General features: G+C 36.7%; 1 protein-coding gene across 1 annotated transcript; it reads left to right on the plus strand.

Moving 5' to 3' along the window:
• Positions 1–19,461: 19,461 nt before the first annotated feature.
• LOC128552589 (E3 ubiquitin-protein ligase TRIM33-like) lies at positions 19,462–20,662 on the plus strand (the record flags this gene model as incomplete). The annotated part of the gene is made up of 1 exon (XM_053533637.1): positions 19,462–20,662. A coding segment is annotated over exon 1 (1,201 nt), but the record flags the coding sequence as incomplete, so codon positions are not given.
• Positions 20,663–20,688: the final 26 nt, after the last annotated feature.

Raw genomic sequence — 20,688 nt, forward strand, 5'->3', positions numbered from 1 at the left:
TGGATACTCTGGCCAGTCACAGTAACCAGAGCTACTCTATATAGTCACTTGAAAATAGTTATTAACTTGAAAATCAGTTTTAAACATGCTATTTAGATAAAAATGTTATATTAAGTTTCATAATCAAACTCTGTTAAGACGGAAAATGTTTTGTGAACACAGGACCTGGTTACTCTGGCTGACCAGAGTAGCAAAACCATGTTAAAATCCTAGAAACTCTGGCTACTCTGGCCAGCCAGAGTAACCAGAGCAAACGAAATCCTGATGACTCGGGCTACTCCGGATACTCTGGCTGACCAGAGCAGTCAGAAAATGTTAAAATCCTAGAAACTCCTGCTACTATGGCTGAACTCTGGCTACTCTGGCCAGCCAGAGTAACCAGAGTTCTGACTACTCCATTTAGATCATATACTTTTGAGCTAGATGATCACAAGGTGAAAATGTGCATTTTTAACTATTTCAGGTGCAATAACTCTGGAAATAGGGGGTGGAGGCAGATAAAACATAGTAGGTGCGCAAATTCATAATATGATAAAGACTCATGCAAGATTTTATCCATTTATATGAAATACTTTTTGAGTTAGAAGCGTCACAAGGTGAAAATGTGCATTTTTAACTATTTCAGGGGCTATAACTCTGGAAATATGGGGTGGACCCAGATGAGAAGTGGGAGGTGCGCAAGTTCATATCATGATAAAGACTCATTCAAGGTTTAATCAATTCTTATTAAATACTTTTTGAGTAAGGCACGTCAGAAAGTGAAAATGTGCATTTTTGACTATTTCAGGGGCCATAACTCTAGAAATAGGGGGCAGAGTCAGATGAAAAATAGGAGGTGCGCAAGTTCATATCATGATTAAGACTCATGCAAGGTTTAATCAATTCTTGTTAAATACTTTTTGAGCTAGGCGTGTCACAAGGTGAAAATGTGCATCTTTGACTATTTCAGGGGACATAACTCTGAAAATAGGGGATGGACCTAGATGAAAAATAGGAGCTGGGCAAGTTCATATCATGATTAAGACTCATGCAAGGTTTCATGAATCTTTATCAAATACATTTTGAGCTAGGCGTGTCACAAGGTGAAAATGTGCATTTTTGACTATTTCAGGGGCCATAATTCTGGAAATAGCGGGCAGAGCCAGAAAAAAATAGGGGGCTAGCAAGTTCATATCATGATTAAGACTTTTGCAAGGTTTCATCAATTTAGATCAAATACTTTTTTTAGCTAGGCTTGTCACGAACTTCGGACGGACGCACATACGGACAAGACCAAATCATTATGACACTATCACTCATGGGGGGTGGGGGACAAAAATAGAGCATAGCTTTACTTCATTCAATGGCAATGAAAATGTGATAATTTTGTATCATTAACAAAACTTCTCTTTTCCTTTGAGTTCTGAAAGTTAACAAAGCTTTGGAGACTTAAATATTTCTCTCTACTTGATTCATCTATTTTGAAATGGCTACTGTGCAGAGAGTTCTAGTTTCATACTTTTGGAGTTACTTTATTCCCAATATATAAACAAGAGGGCCACGATGGCCCTAGGTCGCTCACCTGAGAAACACACCATAATACACCATAACAGTGTAAACATGTTTGACCTAGTGATTTCACGGAAATAAATATTCTGACCAACTATCATTAAAATTGGAGAAAAAACAAGTATTTTCTTTGATTTGACCTAGTGACCTAGTTTTTGATCCCAGATGACCCATATTCAAACTTGACCTAGATTTCATCAAGGGTTTCATTCTGACAAATTTCATGAAGATCAATTGAAAAATACAGCCTCTATCACATACACGAGGTTTTTCTTTGATTTAATAGTGACCTACTTTTTGACTACAGATGACCCATATTCAAATTCTACCTAGATTTCATCAAGGCAAATCATTCTGGCTTACTTTCAGGAAGGTCAACTGAAAAAAACAGCCTCTATCGCATACACAAGGTTTTCCTTTGATTTGACCTAGTGACCTACTTTTTGATTCCAGATGACCTATATTCAAACTTGACCTAGATTTCATCAAGGCAATCATTCTGACCAATTTTCATGAAGATCAATAGAAAAATACAGCCTCTATTGCATACACAAGGTTTTTCTTTGATCTGACCTAGTGACCTACCTTTTGACCCCAGATAACCAATAATCAAACTCAAACTAGATTTCATCAAGGCAATCAATCTGACCCAGGGTCTCCGCTGTCGATCGCCAAAGTCGCCATTTGCGATAATTTTAAGAATTTGGCGCTAAATTTTACGAACTGGCGAAAATAAGTGGCGCATAGTTTTTTCCTCGGCATTTGTTTCTTCCGTAGTGATATAAGCGGCCCAAGAATTGGTTCCCGATACACGTGTTTACCTAGGCGCTGGTAGTGAATAAAATCGATAACCAGTCTAGGCGGTGTATTTGACAATTCCACTATTGAAGTTGGTTGACACTTTGAGAAGATAATTGCGTAATAATAGAGAGTCTGAGATTTCAACCTTCGCCTTCCCCTTCAACGTCTCTCATATATATTTGGGGTAAAACGTCATCGATATGCGTGTATTTTATTTATATCAGACGTTGCTACTAAAGTTTTCCATGTAATATCAAGTAAGCCTAAGACTTCACTTTATTACTATGTGAAATAAAAAGCTTAGTTTCGGGATTTCTGCTTATTAAGTTATTCGATTATCCATATGTATAACTGGACTAAATTTGATGCGAAACACTATCAATAAGTATAAGAATAATGAAGTTTTGTTTGGCTAATGATTTTAACTAAATACATTGAATTGAACCTGGAAGTATGAAGTTATCAGATCTATGATATCATGATGCGAGAAGTTTCCTGTTAGCCGTATGAGATAACTCCATTCATTACATGCACGGACCCAGAGCCTGGCAGAGGGGCATTGTGGGTCAATCCCCCTTTGATTCTTACATTTTACAAAGAAAATCGGTCTTGAAACTCGGTGTGACTACCCCTCTCCACCACCCATGAATGGGTGACCCCTCTTTAAAGTTGGTGTCCCTCTAATCAAAATTCCTTGATCTGCTGCACATACTTTACTTATGAAATTGTATATTCAAACAAATACGTGTATATGCCCACCTGTTATTTTTTGCGACAATTTTCATCTCCACTTAGCAGTTCTTGACTGTTTCGCTAGACACATGGTGACATGGCACGATTATATTGACCTGTCTGAGAGTTTGGCATTATACAGAGTCAAACTGAGTGTCATGATGCCAAAACGTATGATATCACGAGAGTATCTTACATTTGTTTCAAATCGCTTGTTAAATGTATTCGTAAATTGTGTATATTGGCTCATATTATCAACATATCTTAAGGAATTCGATGTACAAAGTACCAATTCAAAGTTAAAAAAATACCTTAAGAAAAACTATGAAATACTAGTCAACAGTCTTTTGTGTTTGCTTTATCTCATATATTTAACTTCAAAGTATATCGAGAAATGCATTTGTAGTAGTTGATGTCTTATGATTTTGTTTAAAAATATTAACTGTAATAACTTTCAAGAACACCATCAACAATAGAATACGTTGATATGATTATCATTTTTATTTCCTCTCATGTATAATTTACAATCGCGCATGGTATACTGACATCATTTTATATAAAATGATTTATTTTTTGTAATCGCACTAATATCCATGCGATAACTATGTTAATTGAAATGTTTTTATTTAATTTTCATTTTTAAAACCTCTTGTAAAAGTCCTGCATTTTCGGACAATTGATATCATGATGCACGAGAAAAACGATCATAATTACAGATAAATTGAATGGGCGGATTAATTCTAAAGTTTGAAATCTCAATGAATTTTAATCGAACTTCAACTTCATACGTTAACTTTGCAAGAGACGTTGAAGGGGAAGGCGAAGGTTGAAATCTCAAACTCTCTAATGTGTGAATTGATGATTAATCAGTAATCAAGACATCTGCCAGCTTGTATGTTTGACCTCTGCCGGGAATTCACCAAAATTAACGCCGATTACGGTGTACTTTATGTATTGCGATTTTTCCAAAAAAAGATCGACATGTTTGTGGCATGCAGCTGTATGACTGACGAATTTTAAATAAGTACGAAAGATACATTTAATTTGTTACTCTTTGCAAGATAATTTTGTAATTCCTCAGTTTTCATAAAAGATTTTAACGATGGGTCGAAAACAAAAACACATTGGTCTCAATTTGTATCCTGGACCTAGTTAGTTCGTTTGAAATATTCAGAAACTGGACGATATCACTTGCTACCATGGCTTCTTAAAAATCGTTAAACGAGTGTTCAACTCGACCTTTTAAAATAGAAAAAAAATCCGAATTTTCCTTTCCGAATATAAATGAGTCATCAGGGCACTTGTTTGGCCATTTTTGGGGCCGAATATGGGTACCAATGCACTCCTAAAATAATATGTTTTTCCCCTTTTTCAGAAGAAAATTCCCCTGATGATAGATTATTTGACACAAATAGATATGAACTCTTTTTCTGGTAATATTATAGTGCCTCTAAGGAAGATTACTGCTGCAATATAGGAACATCAGTTAGTAATAATTGAAAACAGTATTAATAAGTGTGAAAAGTAGTTACATTTACATGGCTAAAACTTCCCCTTTTTGTCTTAAAGCGTCGAAAAATTCCCCTTCCTGAGGGTATGGGTACCTGTCCGGACCCCAAAAGTTGTCTAGTGCGCTAGTCCTGAAATATTGGTAATTCTGACATGGATAGGTATGATTCTTAATCTAAGAAAATTATTTGTGTCATTTGTATCCAGCTACAAATTGAATTTACTTCTACAATAAACTAATACACCTTCAAAAGTTGTTATTATTAGTCCCCTACTGGTTAAAAACCAGTTTCGGGGACTATAGGAATGCGCTTTTCCGTCATTCCGTCTGTCCTTGCGTCCGTCCGTCCGCAATTTCGTGTCCGGTCGTTAACTCTGTCATCCATGAAGGGATTTTAATATTACTTGGCACAAATGTTCCCAATGATGAGACGACGTGTCATGCGCAAAACCCGGACCCCTAGCTCAAAGGTCAAGGTCACAATTGGAGGTCAAAGGTCAACAGGGCTTTTTTCCTGTCCGGTCCATAACTCTCCAATCCTTGAAAGGATTTTAGTATTACTTGGCAAAAATGTTCCCCATGATGCGATGATGTGTCATGCGCAAATCCCGGACCCCTAGCTTAAAGATCAAGGTCACAATTGGAGGTCAAAGGTCAACAGGGCTTTTTTCCTGTCCGGTCCATAACTCTCCTATCCATGAAGAGATTTTAATATTACTTGGTACAAATGTACCTCATAATAAGGCGATGTGTCATGTACAACTTTCAGACCCCTAGCTTAAAGGTCAAGGTCACACTTAGCAGTCAAAAGTTAACATGGCATGAACAGGGTCTGTTTCGTGTCCGGTCCATAGCTCTGACATTCATTAAGGGATTTTAATATCACTTGGCACAAATGTTCCCCATGATAAGACGACGTGTCATGCGTAAATCCCGGATCCCTACCTCAAAGGTCAAGGTTACAATTGGGGGTCAAAGGTCAACCGATTTTTTTCCTGTCCCGTCCATAACTCTCCTATCCATGAAGAGATTTTAATATTACTTGGTACAAATGTACCTCATAATAAGGCGATGTGTCATGTACAACTTTCAGACCCCTAGCTTAAAGGTCAAGGTCACACTTAGCAGTCAAAAGTTAACATGGCATGAACAGGGTCTGTTTCGTGTCCGGTCCATAGCTCTGACATTCATTAAGGGATTTTAATATCACTTGGCACAAATGTTTCCCATGATAAGACGACGTGTCATGCGTAAATCCCGGATCCCTACCTCAAAGGTCAAGGTTACAATTGGGGGTCAAAGGTCAACCGATTTTTTTCCTGTCCCGTCCATAACTCTGCCATCCATTAAGGGATTTTATTATTACTTGGCACAAATGTTCCCCATGATGAGACAACATGTCGTGCGCAAAGTCCAGACCCTTAGCTCAAAGGTAAAGGTCACAATTGGAGGTCAAATGTCAATAAGGTTTTTTTCCTGTCCGATCCAGAACTCTGTCATCCACCAAGGGATTACAATATTACTTGGCATAAATGTTCTCCATGATAAGATGAAATGTGGTGCTTAACACCCAGTACCCTGGCTTAAAGGTCAAGGTCGCACTTTGAGATCAAAGGTCAAGAGAAATTTCTTCCTGTCCAGTCTATAACTTTGTGCAAAACAGGATTAAGATATCAGTTGGCACAAATATTCTCCTTGATGAGACAACATGCCATGCGCAAAACCAAGGCCCAAGGTCTAATGTCAAGGTCACACTTAGAGACCAAAGGTCAGACACAAGAATGACTTTGTCTGGAGCATTTCTTCTTCATGCATGGAGGGATTGTGATGTAACTTGGCACAAATGTTCACCAACATAAGACGGATTGTCATGCGCAAGAACCAGGTCCCTAGGTCTAAGGTCAAGGTCATATTTAGAGGTCAAAGGTCAAATTCAAGAATGACTTTGTACGGAGAATTTCTTCTTCATGCATGGAGGGATTTTAATGTAACTTGGACCAAATGTTCACCACCATGAGGCACCCTTGTTTTTAGAATTACGTCCCTTTGTTGTTACTATAAATAGATTTATATCGAGACCACTTTTCTGTGGTACAACATGCATGTTACATCCAATTTTTAGGTGTATTTTGACCTATCTTTACCTGGTAAAGAGTTTCTTGTGGACTTATATTATATAGATTTTTTTTAAGATTAATTTCCTTTTGTTGTTACTACAAATAACTTATATGATAACATTTTTATAATCAGCAAAAAAAATTCAATATGAAAACAACTGTGGGTTTTTATATATGCACATTTTAATCCAAGTGTGTTGTTATAACATATTGTATATATAGTACAATATTGTTTATACATCATTAATAGATATCAGTTCATTATGTTATACTGCAGTAGAGAAAATTAGATGCCTTCCAGTAGGGGACTTTGTATTGCATGGCAATACTTCATTCACTTGTTCCTAATGAAATTATTTACAATATTTTATTTCTCTATGCACACTATGACAGCCAACTAAGAGAAATAAAAGTGGCTCAGAACTTTGGCTCAAAAATGGCTCTAAAGTGGCTCCAACTTTTTCAAATTGGCGACAAGTATGAAAAACCCAGAGGAGGCCCTGTGACCAAATTTCATAAAGATCAATTGAAAAATACAGCCTCAATCGCATACACAAGGTTTTATTTTTATTTGAATTAGTGACCTAATTTTTGAACCAAGATGACCCATATTCAAACTTGACCCAGATTTTATTAAGGCAATCATTCTGACTTAATTTCATGAAGATCAATTGAAAGATATAGCCTCTATCGCATACACAAGGTTTTTTTTTGCTTTGACCTAGTGACCTAGCTTTTGACCCCAGATAACCCATTTTCGAACTCGGCCTAGATTTCATCAAGGTTATCATCTTGTCCAAAATTCATGAAGACTTAATGAAAAATGCAGCCTCTATCGCATACACAAAGTTTTTCTTTGATTTGACCTAATGACCTACTTTTTGACCCCAGATGACCCATATTCAAACTTGACCTAGATTTTATCAAGGCAATCATTCTGACCAAAATTCATGAAGATTAATTAAAAAATACAGCCTCTATCGCATACACAAGGTTTTTATTTGCTTTGACCTAGTGACCTAACTTTTGACCCCAGATAACCCATTTTCGAACTCGGCCTAGATTTCATCAAGGTTATCATCTTGTCCAAAATTCATGAAGACTTATTGAAAAATGCAGCCTCTATCGCATACACAATGTTTTTCTTTGATTTGACCGAGTGACCTAGTTTTTGACCCCAGATAAACCATTTTCTAACTCAGCCTAGATTCTATCAAGATAATCATTCTGACCAAATTTCATGAAGATCAGTTGAAAAGCACAGTCTCTATCGCATACACAATGTTTGTCTTTGATTTGACCTAGTGACCTAATTTTTGACTCAAGATAACCCATCTTCAAACTCTACCTAGATTTTGTCAAAGTAATTATTTTGACCAAATTTCATGAAGATCAATTGAAAAATACAGCCTCTATCGCATACACAATGTTTTTCTTTGATCTGACCTAGTGACCTAGCTTTTAACCCCAAATGATCCATTTTCAAACTTGGCCTAGATTTTATCAAGGCAATCATTCTGACGAAATTCCATGAAGATCGGTTGAAAAATACAGCCTCTATCGCATACACAAGCTAAATGTTGATAGACGACAGACAGACAGACAGACGCCGGACATCGAGGGATCACAAAAACTCACCAGAGCATTATAAATTATCTGTGTGAAACATAATTAGACTTACTCGAAGCTGATATCTATGTGATGTTTGCCTCACAGGATCACAAGAGAAGAAAAGTAAACTCTGGCTGAACCACAATTGGATCAAATATCTCCACAAATTGCTTCAAAGTAGGACTCGCATTATAATCTGAGCCGTCCTACAAATATAATCAAACTGCTGACAATCTCTGTAAAATATGTGCTTAACTGGATTTCAACACAGTTGTCTAGCACTCACAGGGGCTGGACCTGCAAAATCTGCAAATGCAATCTAATACACTTCAGGAAAATTAGGGAGCAATAAAAATACCAGAAAATTTCTTTTTATAAATACATAACCATTTTATTTTTCAGAAAAATAATACCAGAATATTTCTTTAAAATACATAATCATAGTATTTTTCTATTTCTATTAGAACATGAGCTCGTCGAACACGAAATCCCCCCCCCCCTCCCCCCACCCCCTTGATGCATTCAGTAATTGCACAAGGAACAGAAATTATTTGCTCATTGTAAACAAAAGTTCTACTGTTCTGGTTCAATGTGACATTTGACCTCAAAATCCACAGGGGACATCTGCTGGTCATGATCAACCTCCGTATCAAGTTCAGTGACCCTAGGCCCAAGCGTTCTCAATGTATCATCCGGAAAGGATTTTACTGTTCCGGGTAAATGTGACCTTGACTTTTAGCCTACAGACCTGAAAATCTATACTATGGGGTCATCTACAGGTCATGACCAACCTCCCTATCAAGTTTCACGATCCTAGGCCCAAGCCTTCTCAAGTTACTGTCTGGAAACGGTTTTAATGTTCCGGGTCACTGTAACCTTGACCTTTGACCTACTGATCTAAAATCAAATAGGGGTCATCTGCTGGTCATGCTGAACCTGTCTATCATCTTTCATGACTCTTGGCCCAAGCGTTCTCAAGTTATCGACCAGAAACCGTTTAACTGTTCCTGGCCAATCTGACCTTGAACTTTGACCAAATGACCTCAAAATCAATAGGGGTCATCTGCTGGTATGATCAATCTCCCTATTAATTTTCCTGATCCTAGGCCCAAGCGCTCTTGAGTTAACGCCCGGAAACCGTTTTACTTTTCCTGGTCACTGTGACCTTGGCCTTTGACCTACTGACCTCAAAATCAATAGGGATCATCTGCTGGTCATGATCAACCTCCCTATCAACTTTCACGGTCCTAGTCCCAAGCAATCTTGAGTTATCATCCGGAAACCGTTTAACTGTCCCGGGTCACTGTGACCTTGAACTTTGACATACTGACCTCAAAATCAATAGGGGTCATTTGCTGGTCGTGACCAATCTTTCTGTCAACTTTCATGATCCTAGACCCAAGCGTTCTTGAGTTATCATCCGGAAACCGTTTAAATGTTCAGGGTCACTGTGACCTTGACCTTTGACACACAGATCTCAAAATCAATAGGGGTCATTTGCAGGTAATGACCACCCTTTCTATCAACTTTCATGATTCTGGGCCCAAGCGTTATTGAGTTATCATCTGGAAACGGATTGGTCTACATACAGACCGACCGACCGACATCTGCAAAACAATATCCCTCCTTCTTCGAAGGGGGGCATAATAACTCACACTTTGCTTATAAATACTACAGAGCTTACAAAAATCATAAAATGAATGTTTTCAAAAATTTGTCTCCCAATATTTTCAGATCATCTGGGATCATCACATCCATGGTTTTTGTAAAATAAATCCTATAAAGCAGGTACCAGGGGGGCATGAGTGATGTTATACATTAATTACCTCTCATGAACAGACTCAATCAAACCAAGTCTGCAATTATTTTTATTGGCTGCCTTCTATGCTTCTAAAAATTTCTAAATTTCATTTGTATAAATATTCTAATTAAGGTCTGCGGCAAGAAAACAAAACATTTTCATAAAATGATTTAGACACGGTCTTTTGTACCTGTTTTATAATGGTAGAGAGAACCCCTTCAAGGTCTGTGTCCCCTTTCTGTAAGGTTTTAACAATATGGTAGGTTCCATTCGTTGACGAGAACTGAACATCAAAATATTCTCTCCGGAGCAAAGCATCTATAATCACATTCTGAAAATGTGAAAACACAAGACAGTCAATTAGAAGATGGAAAGGAAAAACAGGAAAAATCAAAACTTCCTGGTTAACTGTGTTTTTGTTGGAATGTTAATATCATAAACAGATTCCTCAGCTGGCTAAAAAGAGATCTACAGCTCGTTCTTGGACATAGCAGAGCAAGTGCCATCTGATTTCAGTCACCATGGAAACAAAATGACTAACCATCCCAGTAGCTTGTTGATATTTCTAGCCCTGGATCACACGAGAAGCTAGGAAGCCAAGTGTGATCCTCTCATGTAAGATGTACCAGAGCCAAATACATATCAGATCATGCTACTTTTTTGTTGTTCCTTTTTATAGAGAATCGATTCAACCGATTTCTGATCCCTCTGTGGTAACATGCGATATACGAAATGAGATATACTATCAAATTAAAAATGTGTACTTCCGGCACATGCAAAGAGTGCCTGACTTCGGATTTTTTGGAAGAATACGCTTTTGCCTCGTGCCTAATAGGCTTCCGCATAACTTGTCCGAACCACAACGTCTTGCACATCAGTACAAATATAGGCAGTGTAACATGTTTTTATTCAAAATCTACATATTCTATACACACACATACAACAAGCATAGATAAATACATCAATGTAAATATACAAAAGGGTTGGGACAGAAGTTATAACAACATAATTGGGGGCCCTCAAATGTTTTCAAATGTTATGGGATGAGTTGAAGTCGGATCGATTCCCGATTGAGACAGTGTCTTATTTTGTATTATATACCTTAATCTATATAAATGACTAGGACTATCTATTAACAAGGTCATCCTTATAATTAGTCTAGGTACAAAAAAAACAAAGAAAAATATCAAACAGGGAATGCCACGCACCAAAAGGGCAGCCTCCTCAAAACGAACCCCCCAGCACGCAAACGCGTGCACCACACACACACACACACACACACACACACATACACACACACACACAAAGCTTACACATCAGGACAAAACGAACAACACACACACACACACACTCAAAGCCAACACATAAGGACAAGACGAACAATAAGCATACACACACGCGCGCACACAAAGTCAACACACAAGGACAAAACGAACAAACAAAGGAACACAGTGGGGAGCCTGATACAAAATCAAACTTCCATCTAGAGTAAAACCAATTTTGATTCAAGTCTCCTGGTATTCTTAAGTTGTGTCACATTGATATATACAAGTATTGTTTAGAGAATATACTTTTTACAGAATGTCTTACATCAGTAGGGTACAGTTTGTGACTATGTTTATCATACACTTCTATCAATACTGTATACACATGTCCTGTTTCAGGTACCCATTTTCTGTCTGGTAGGATCAAAACCCTACAAAGAGAAATTAGAACATCATATTTATTATATATATATATAGTTTATATACCTAAGTATTAAAGCAAGACCAGGACCTTAAAATGGCAACACCAATGCTTTCCACATAACACATTATCATGTTATGGCTGTAATTTCTGTAGAGGTAAAGTTCCTAGCTAGCCATGATTTTCCAAATGAAACAAGAGCACCACATGCGGGTGCCTTTGCACATCTGCAAATGCAGTATAATATATAAGAAAAGAGTAATGGTTCTTGACCTTCTGAACTCATCTTAATTGATGACAATAATTAATATGGCTCTTGGCCTATATACTAATGACGATAAACAATCTTCAACATTTCAAAGCTAGTGTTCTTATAGTATTCCTGGATCAACACAATTCTTTTAATCAAGAAATTCAAATTTTCTTTGTATAAAAAAGTGCCATAATTCTGAAAAATACAAGTTAGAGTTAGAGTTATAGTTCTTGATCTACTTACTCATAATGCAAAGTTACTGTCAAAAACCCACCAAAAGTGTCCTGATTTAGGCCGGTACAGTAACAAACTGAAAATACACGTCAGAGTCAGTCTATTTCATACAAATACATGTCAAAAGTCATTTTAAACAGCAAGGTCACTGTCTGGTTTCATGTTTAATCAATACACCTGACTGTTCAAAGTACATTACTTGATGCAAAAGTAAGTTATCAGACATCACTGAATAATATCTACTAGATACAACTTCAATATAGATACTTATCTTGATATAGATAACTGTCTTATTGTGTACAGTTACAAACAGATAGTTGTTGTACTATAAACAGTGTCATATGCAAAATATGTACATGAGAGCTGAACTCTTTTTAGGATGTATACATGCTAGATTATTCAGTTCAAACAGGGACCCCTAAAACAGTCAAAATGATGCCCGTAATATCTGTTGCTGTCTGTCTTATTGAAACAAATGATAAATTCTGAGATATAAAATGTATTCAAAGCTACAGACTTAATGAAAGATTTAGCATCTAAAACAAAGCCTCAATTGGCATTTATTTTATTATACTAGTCAAGCCACTTTAAAAAAAAACTCTTTTTGTCTCCAATCATACACAATATGATAGGCATATGAAACAAGAGCAACAACATCTGCAAAACAAAACAAAAATATTTAAGGTTTCCAAATGGTATTTGCTCTCGAAATGGTATTTACTCAACTATTCAAATTGTTGTCCAAGAACCAGGAGTGATACCCTAAAGTTTCAATTCAGTATCTGCATTAGTTTTGAAGAAAGTAACTTACATGCAAAACTTTAGCCAGAAGTTTTTAAGTTCAAACGAGGGAAACAATTTTGCAAAATACACGTCAGAGTCATGATGCAATGACTTACGGTAGTTTTGTAAACCGTAGAAATGTGTAAAGTTTCAATTCAATATCTGCATTTTATTTAGATAGTAACTTGTATGCAAAAACTTAAACACGGATTTTCTAAGTCCAAAAAAGGAGGTATAATTTGACCAAAATGCCCATCAGTTTTTAGTTTTTGACTTGACCTAATCACCTATTTTTATAACCCCAAAGACACATGTGAAGTTTCAATTCAATATCTGCATTAGTTTGAAGATAGTAACATGCATGCAAAACTTTAACCAGGCTTTACTAAGTCCAATTTTTAAGGGGGAAAAGTATGGCCAAAATACATATCAGAGTTAAGGGACGTAACCCAGTGAGGTTGGTAATTGACCTAGAACAAGAGCTGTCACTTTTGGTTACAAATGCCCCGAAGCATACTCAAGAATGATACAGCTGTATGCGTAAAAAAGCACACATCATTCCGTGACCTTGACCTAAGAGACAGACATTCTCAATATGGTTAACATTATTTTCAAATCCCCTGATAAATGGCAGAGTTACGAACCAGACAAGAAAAACTTTTGACTTCTCAGTGTGACCTTGACCTTGGAGCTAAGGATCTGTGTCCTATGCAAGACACCTTATCTCATCATAAGGAACATTTATGCCAGGTAATTTTAAAATCCCTTCATCGATGGCAGAGTTGTGGACCGTATAAGCAACAGACCCTGTTAACCTCTAAATGTGACCTTGACCTTACAGCTATGGGTCTGGATCTTGCTCATGACACGTCGTCTCATTATGGTGAACATTTACGCCAAGTAATTTCAAAATACCTTCATGGGTGACAGAGTTATGAACCGGACAATGAAACAGACCCTGTTAACCTTTTACTTCTACGTGTGACCTTGACCTTAGAGGTAGGGGTTTGGATCTTGCACATGACACATCGTCTCATTATGTCTAACATTCATGCCAAGTTATTTGAAAATCACTTCATGGGTGACAGGCAATAAGATGTTTATTTTTTTCCTATATACGTCTATTTAAAATTTGAGACCCCCCTCCCCGGGGCAGGGCCTCTTTTCACCCTAAGGTTATAATACGAACAAATTTGGTAGAGGACTACAAGGCAATGCTACATACCAAATATCAAATGCCTAGGTCTTGTGGATTTGGACAACAATCCAAGTTTTAAAGTTTTTTCCTATATACGTCTATGTAAATTTTGAGACCCCGCAGGGCAGGGTGGTAGAAGACCACTAAGCAATGCTGCATAACAAATATCAAAAGCCTAGGCCTTGAAATTTGAGGCAATAAGATTTTTAAAGTTTTCTCCTATATAAGTCTATGTAAAACTTGTGCCCCCCCCCCCACCCCCCTTAGGGTGAGGCATCTTTTCACCCCAGGGGCACAACTTGAACAATCGTCATAGAAGATTATTAGATGATGTCACAAGCCAAATATCAATGCTCTACGCCTTGCAGTTTCGGACAAGAAGATTTTTAAAGTTTATCCGTTTGATTGCCATGGCAACCGGAGTTCTACATAGAATTAAACTCTTTGAACAATTTTGAAAGGGGGCCACCCAATGATCATTACTGTGAAGTTTGATGTAATTCTGCCCAGTGGTTCTGAAGAAGATTTTATGTTAGAAAATATTGACGGACGGATGACGCACGACGCACAGCACACAACGGACATTGAGCGGTCTCAGGTGAGCTAAAAATAAGTTTCAAAGCTGTATGCCTTTAAATGTTAGCTGTATGTACTAGCATGCAAAACTTTAACCAAGGTGTGATGCTGACGCCGACGCCAGTGTGAGTAGAATAGCTTAAGACTATTCTTCGATTAGTCGAGCTAAAAAGTAACACAAAGTATAGACAGACATGCTTGACTCCAATATAGCCTCTTTAATAATTGTATCTTGGAGTACATAAAAGTTCCCAGACATATCTAAAACATTATCCAAATTTCAAAATATCCCTGACAATTCAATGACCTAGATTGTTTCTTTTCCTTTCCTGCCTTTTCCTTTGCACATGAGAACCCTTCTTTATTACTCACTTACCAAAGTAACTAGGCCCGACATTACTTTATGATAAGAACGTACCGTTACGCTACAAACGATAAAACTAAAGCAGAACTTTGTTATTGTGCGTCACTGAAATGTCGCGACGTCACTTCTGCTTACGGACGTCAATTTCCCGCATTTTAAAAAGTTTCAAATTTTCATGCTTGTTTTTATTGTTTCTGTTGTGGTAAGTGAGAAATAGAATCCATCATTGGTGTTCGGTGAAGATCGGTAATCCCAACCCTCGGGCGCATCGCTCAAGTCTTAAACTCGGCACAGCCTCGTTTAAGGCTTGAGCGGTGCGCCCTCGGGTTGGGATTTTCTGATCTTAACCGAAGACCAATGACAGATTCTCTATATCTGTGTTTGGTATAAACAAGGTGGTCACTTAAAGGGGCCAGTCAAAACCATTACAAAGATGCTACTAACCAAGACTAAGTTGTTCGAAACTTTAAAATTCTGATTCAAAACACTAGCCTAGATGGGAGAAACAAGGATGTTTTATGTTTTGATTTTAATGTAAAGATTTTTCAGAGCTCACAATTCTTAACACCTACTTTTGTTTTTCAAAGTCTTCTATAATATCTAAAAATAACCCTAAAAGTCAATCAACTGTTAACTGCTTGTTAAAGTTTCGAACAACTGGGTCCAAGTCTGATGAAAATCCATCAAGTTGTTCATGAAACTAGCAGCCCCAAATATATCCTCATACATGCTCCAAAATCTTGAATATTGAATATAGAACAAAGAATCAACCATATGTATTAATTTTGTGTAAAAATTCACATTTCAACCACTGACAGAGCAAACTGTGGCCAATTCCCAAAAAGTGTCTATAAATGGAATGTACAATAATACTGGAAAAAATATTATCCTGATATAGTAAAATTATGCATTTCTTCTAGTTTTAATGCATGAGCAACTATGAAATGGAAACTTACCTTGTTCTCTGTTAGTAGTATTAATAATTTATTAGCGCTCAGATATTAAAATGTCTAATTGTGACTTGCCAAAGTCAGTGAACTTGAATTAAACACCACATAATCAATGATTGTAAAATGTGCTCATTTGATTGGTCGAAAGGGAAGCATGCGTGGGTCCACAAAACAAGGGGGCCAAGATCATGGCCCTAGGTCGGTCACCTGAGAAACACACCATAACAGTATAAACATTTCTGACCCAGTGATTTCATGGAAACAAATATTCTGGTCAATTTTCATCGGAATGGACCAAAAATGTGGTCTCTTGAGTTTAAAATGTATTTTCTTTAATATAACCTAGTGACTTTCTTTTTCACCCCCAAATGACCTATATTCAAACTCAACCTAGATTTCATCAAGGCAATCATTCTGACCATATTTCATGCAGATCAATTGAAAAATACAGCTTCTATCGCATACACAACGTTTTTCTTTGATTTGACCTAGTGACCTACTTTTAGACCCCAGATGACCCATATTCAAAATCAATCTAAATTTCTTCAATGCAATCATTCTGACCATATTTCATGAAGATCAACTGAAAAATACAGCCTCTATCTCATACAAAAGGTATTTCTTTGATTTGACCTAGTGGCCTATTTTTTTACCCCAGATTACCCATATTCAAATTCAGCCTAGATTTTATCAAGGTAATCATTCTAACCAAATTTCATGAAGATCAATTGAAAAATACAGCTTCTATCGCATACACAAAGTTTTTACTTTGATTTGACCTTGTGACCTACCTTTTAACCCACTCAACCCATATTCAAGGCTGACCTAGATTTTATCAAGGCAATCATTCTAACCAAATTTTATAAAGATCAATTGAAAAATACAGCCTCTATCTCATACAAAAGGTATTTCTTTGGTTTAACCTAGTGACCTAGTTTTTGATTCCAGATAACCTTTTCTCAAACTTTGCCTAGATTACATCAAGATTATCATTCTTACTTAATTTCATGAAGATCAGTTTAAAAATACAACCTCTATTGCATCCACAAGCTAAATGTTGACAGACGACAGACAGACTACGGACACTGGACATCGAGCGATCACAATAACTCACCTGAGCATTGTGAGCTAAAAAGCCATATTGAGCCGCAAAAGTGATAAAGACTCTTGTGATATCATTCTTATATCTATGAAATATGGGCCAGCCAAATGATTGCAGAAGGGCATATAATATAACAATTATAGACTTATGTTTCGGTCAATATGTGTTTTATGGACTTGTAAAAATTATATTGACCTGGGACGCTTGTTGTGGGCCTTAATGACTTTGTTTATTATGTGACTGCTACACATTTATTCTTACTGATATAAAACATATCAATCTTTTTGCAAAATTTGATTTTTGTTCATTCATTTCTCATTGACAAAAGTTTAAATATTTCAGTCATATAAAAGAAAGTATTACTGAATTCACTGCTTTTGATAACCTCCCTTTATAGTTCTGATTATATAAATTCATGTGCAATATTGAAAGTAGATTCTAGTGTAGAATGTAGTGCTTTTCAAACCATGAAAATATGCAAACTCTCTGTTTAGACAAGTGCTTTTTTTGCTTTTCCATAAATCTAAAGCCTTATGGGTCTTTAAATGAATCTAGAGCCTTATGGGTCTTTAAATGAATCTAGAGCCTTATGGGTCTTTAAATAAATCTAAAGCCTTATGGGTCTTTAAATGAATCTAAAGCCTTATGGGACTTTAAATGAATCTAAAGCCTTATGGGACTTTAAATGAATCTAAAGCCTTATGGGTCTTTAAATGAATCTAACGCCTTATGGGTCATTAAATGAATTTAAAGCCTTAAGGGACATTAAATGAATCTAGAGCCTTATGGGACTTAAAACGAATCTAAAAAACAAGGAAGAATATCCAACAGGGAAAGCCACGTTCAAAACACGCAGCCTCCCCAAAGACACACACGAACAACCCTCGCACACAACACAGAAAATGAAACACCAAAGGACAAAACAAACAAATATAGGAACACAGTGGGGCACCGCCTTGGAACGGTCAGTGGCAAAACCACCACTGGGGAGTTTAAACCGGTTTATGGTTCACCTAACCTCACTCTTACCCCCATCATGTTCCAAAGTTACAAGACAGTGTAAATAAAAATAATCCCCGCCAGGTGAAATCCTAACATACGTAAAGGCAACAGAAGGTATGTTATGTAAAACACAAAGATGCCCTTGTAAATATAATATAAAAATGCAGTCCTTAAGAACCTAATACGCATGTACTCAATGTCTTTGCAGAAGACAGAGCAACAAGGAAAACACCCTTAAGGGCCCGACGAAACAGGCCAGAAGACGGAAATCAAAATAGCACAGTCCTGGTGGGATTTAAGAACTACTAATCATAGAGTCCTCCACCTGATCCGTCAGAAACAATCAAAAAGGAAAGCGTAGTGTCCAACTATAAAAGGGTTGAACACTAAACATGCGATGTGTCTCAAAATAGTTGGGTCATAACCTTATGGGTCATTAAATGAATCTAAAGCCTTATGAGACTTTAAATGAATCTACAGTCTTATGGGACTTTAAATGAATCTAGAGCCTTATGGGTCTTTAAATGAAAGCCTTATGGGTCTTTAAATGAATCTAAAGCCTTATGGGTCTTTAAATGAATCTAAAGCCTTATGGGACTTTAAATGAATCTCAAGTCTTATGGGTCTTTAAATGAAAGCCTTATGGGTCTTTAAATGAATCTAAAGCCTTATGGATCTTTAAATGAATCTAAAGCCTTATGGATCTTTAAGGGAATCAAAAGCCTTATGGGACTTTAAATGAATCTAGAGCCTTATGGGACTTTAAATGAATCTAAAGCCTTATGGGACTTTAAATGAATCTAAAGCCTTATGGGACATTAAATGAATCTAGAGCCTTATGGGACTTTAAATGAATCTAAAGCCTTATGGGTCTTTAAATGAATCTAAAGCCTTATGGGACATTAAATGAATCTAGAGCCTTATGAGACTTTAAATGAGCTACAATTTGAACAAATATGTCTTATCACAATGACACACACTATTGTGTCCTTGATTTTAACACGTATAGATACAAAGTAAGTAAACCTGAGAACAGTGATAAATCAGACCCGTGATTGCATTGATACTGATTCTCTGACACTGCTGGATTTTGCGTGTAAATATTTCTTACATAAAATAAAAACTAAAAGATACTGACCTTAGAATATACAGGCACAAAGGATTAATAAAATTTATCTAAACTGTTAACAAAAATGGCAGTGTCAGGACGTAAACTTCCAGATTTTCAATCTTCAGTGCAAAAAGGTTCAGCAGAGAATTTTAACCACGAGTGTGATACCTGTCTGAGTGATGGTCAACATAAAGATGCCCATGGTTATTGTACAGATTGCAAGGAATATCTTTGCAAAAACTGCTTTAAATTTCACCAAATAACCAAGGCTTTAAAGCACCATCGACTGCTGGACAAAACTAACATAGGTGAATACAAAACTTCTTCAACAACTACTCAAGTATGCACTGAAAAATGTACAAGACATGCTAAAGAGGTAATCAAGTTCTTTTGTCTAAAACACAAGGTACTTGGTTGTCATAACTGCATGATCATGGATCATAGGACATGTAAGATTGACTATATACTCGATAACTGTGCAGGAATAGATGACAGTGAAGAATACAAGGGGACAATGTGGCTGTTGAATCAAAAGTTGAAAGAAATAGATTCCGTAATAAAAAAGGCAACAGTCAGGGATAAGGAGATTGATGTTTGCTATGACAAACTCATCCAAGAAATTATCAAATTCCGAAAAGAAATAAATGATCGGTTAGACCAACTGCAAAAACAAATTGAGAAAGAGGCTGACAGAAAGAAATCTGATGATAAACAAGTCATCAAGAAAGCGCTTCAAACATGTACAAATGTTTCTGCTGATATGAACAAACTTCAGACAAATTCAAGTTCTAGCAATCAATCGAAACTGAATGGGCAACTTTACCTCAACATGAAACAAGCTCAATCCAAACTAAAGTCAGATGAAATACAGAAGGCTGAAGAAACATTAGAAAAGACAAACATGCAATACACCTTTCAGCGTAACAAAAACTTAGTAGATATACTGTCCAAACCAAATATTCTTGGTAGCCTCAACCTATCTAACAACCTAGTCCTGCCACAAAAAGAAGTTGACAAGCTTGTCAGAAAAGAAGATATAAATGTAAGAACAAAGTCAGATACTAATCCATGCTTTATTACAGGATGTGCTGTCTTGTCCTCTAACAAACTGGTGCTGGCTGATACCTATAACCACAAGGTTAAAGTTGTAGACATACCAAGTAAAGTTGTGACAGAAGAGAAAGAACTTGACTTCAGACCATGGGATATTGCTACAATGTCTTCGGACCAGATTGCTGTGACAATTCCAAACAACAGTGAGGTTATCATAATAAAAGCAGCCAGTAACCTGTCAACTGTCCACAAGATT

This window comes from Mercenaria mercenaria, unplaced genomic scaffold (assembly GCF_021730395.1).
Source record: "Mercenaria mercenaria strain notata unplaced genomic scaffold, MADL_Memer_1 contig_2926, whole genome shotgun sequence".
Taxonomy (NCBI): Eukaryota; Metazoa; Mollusca; class Bivalvia; order Venerida; family Veneridae; genus Mercenaria; species Mercenaria mercenaria.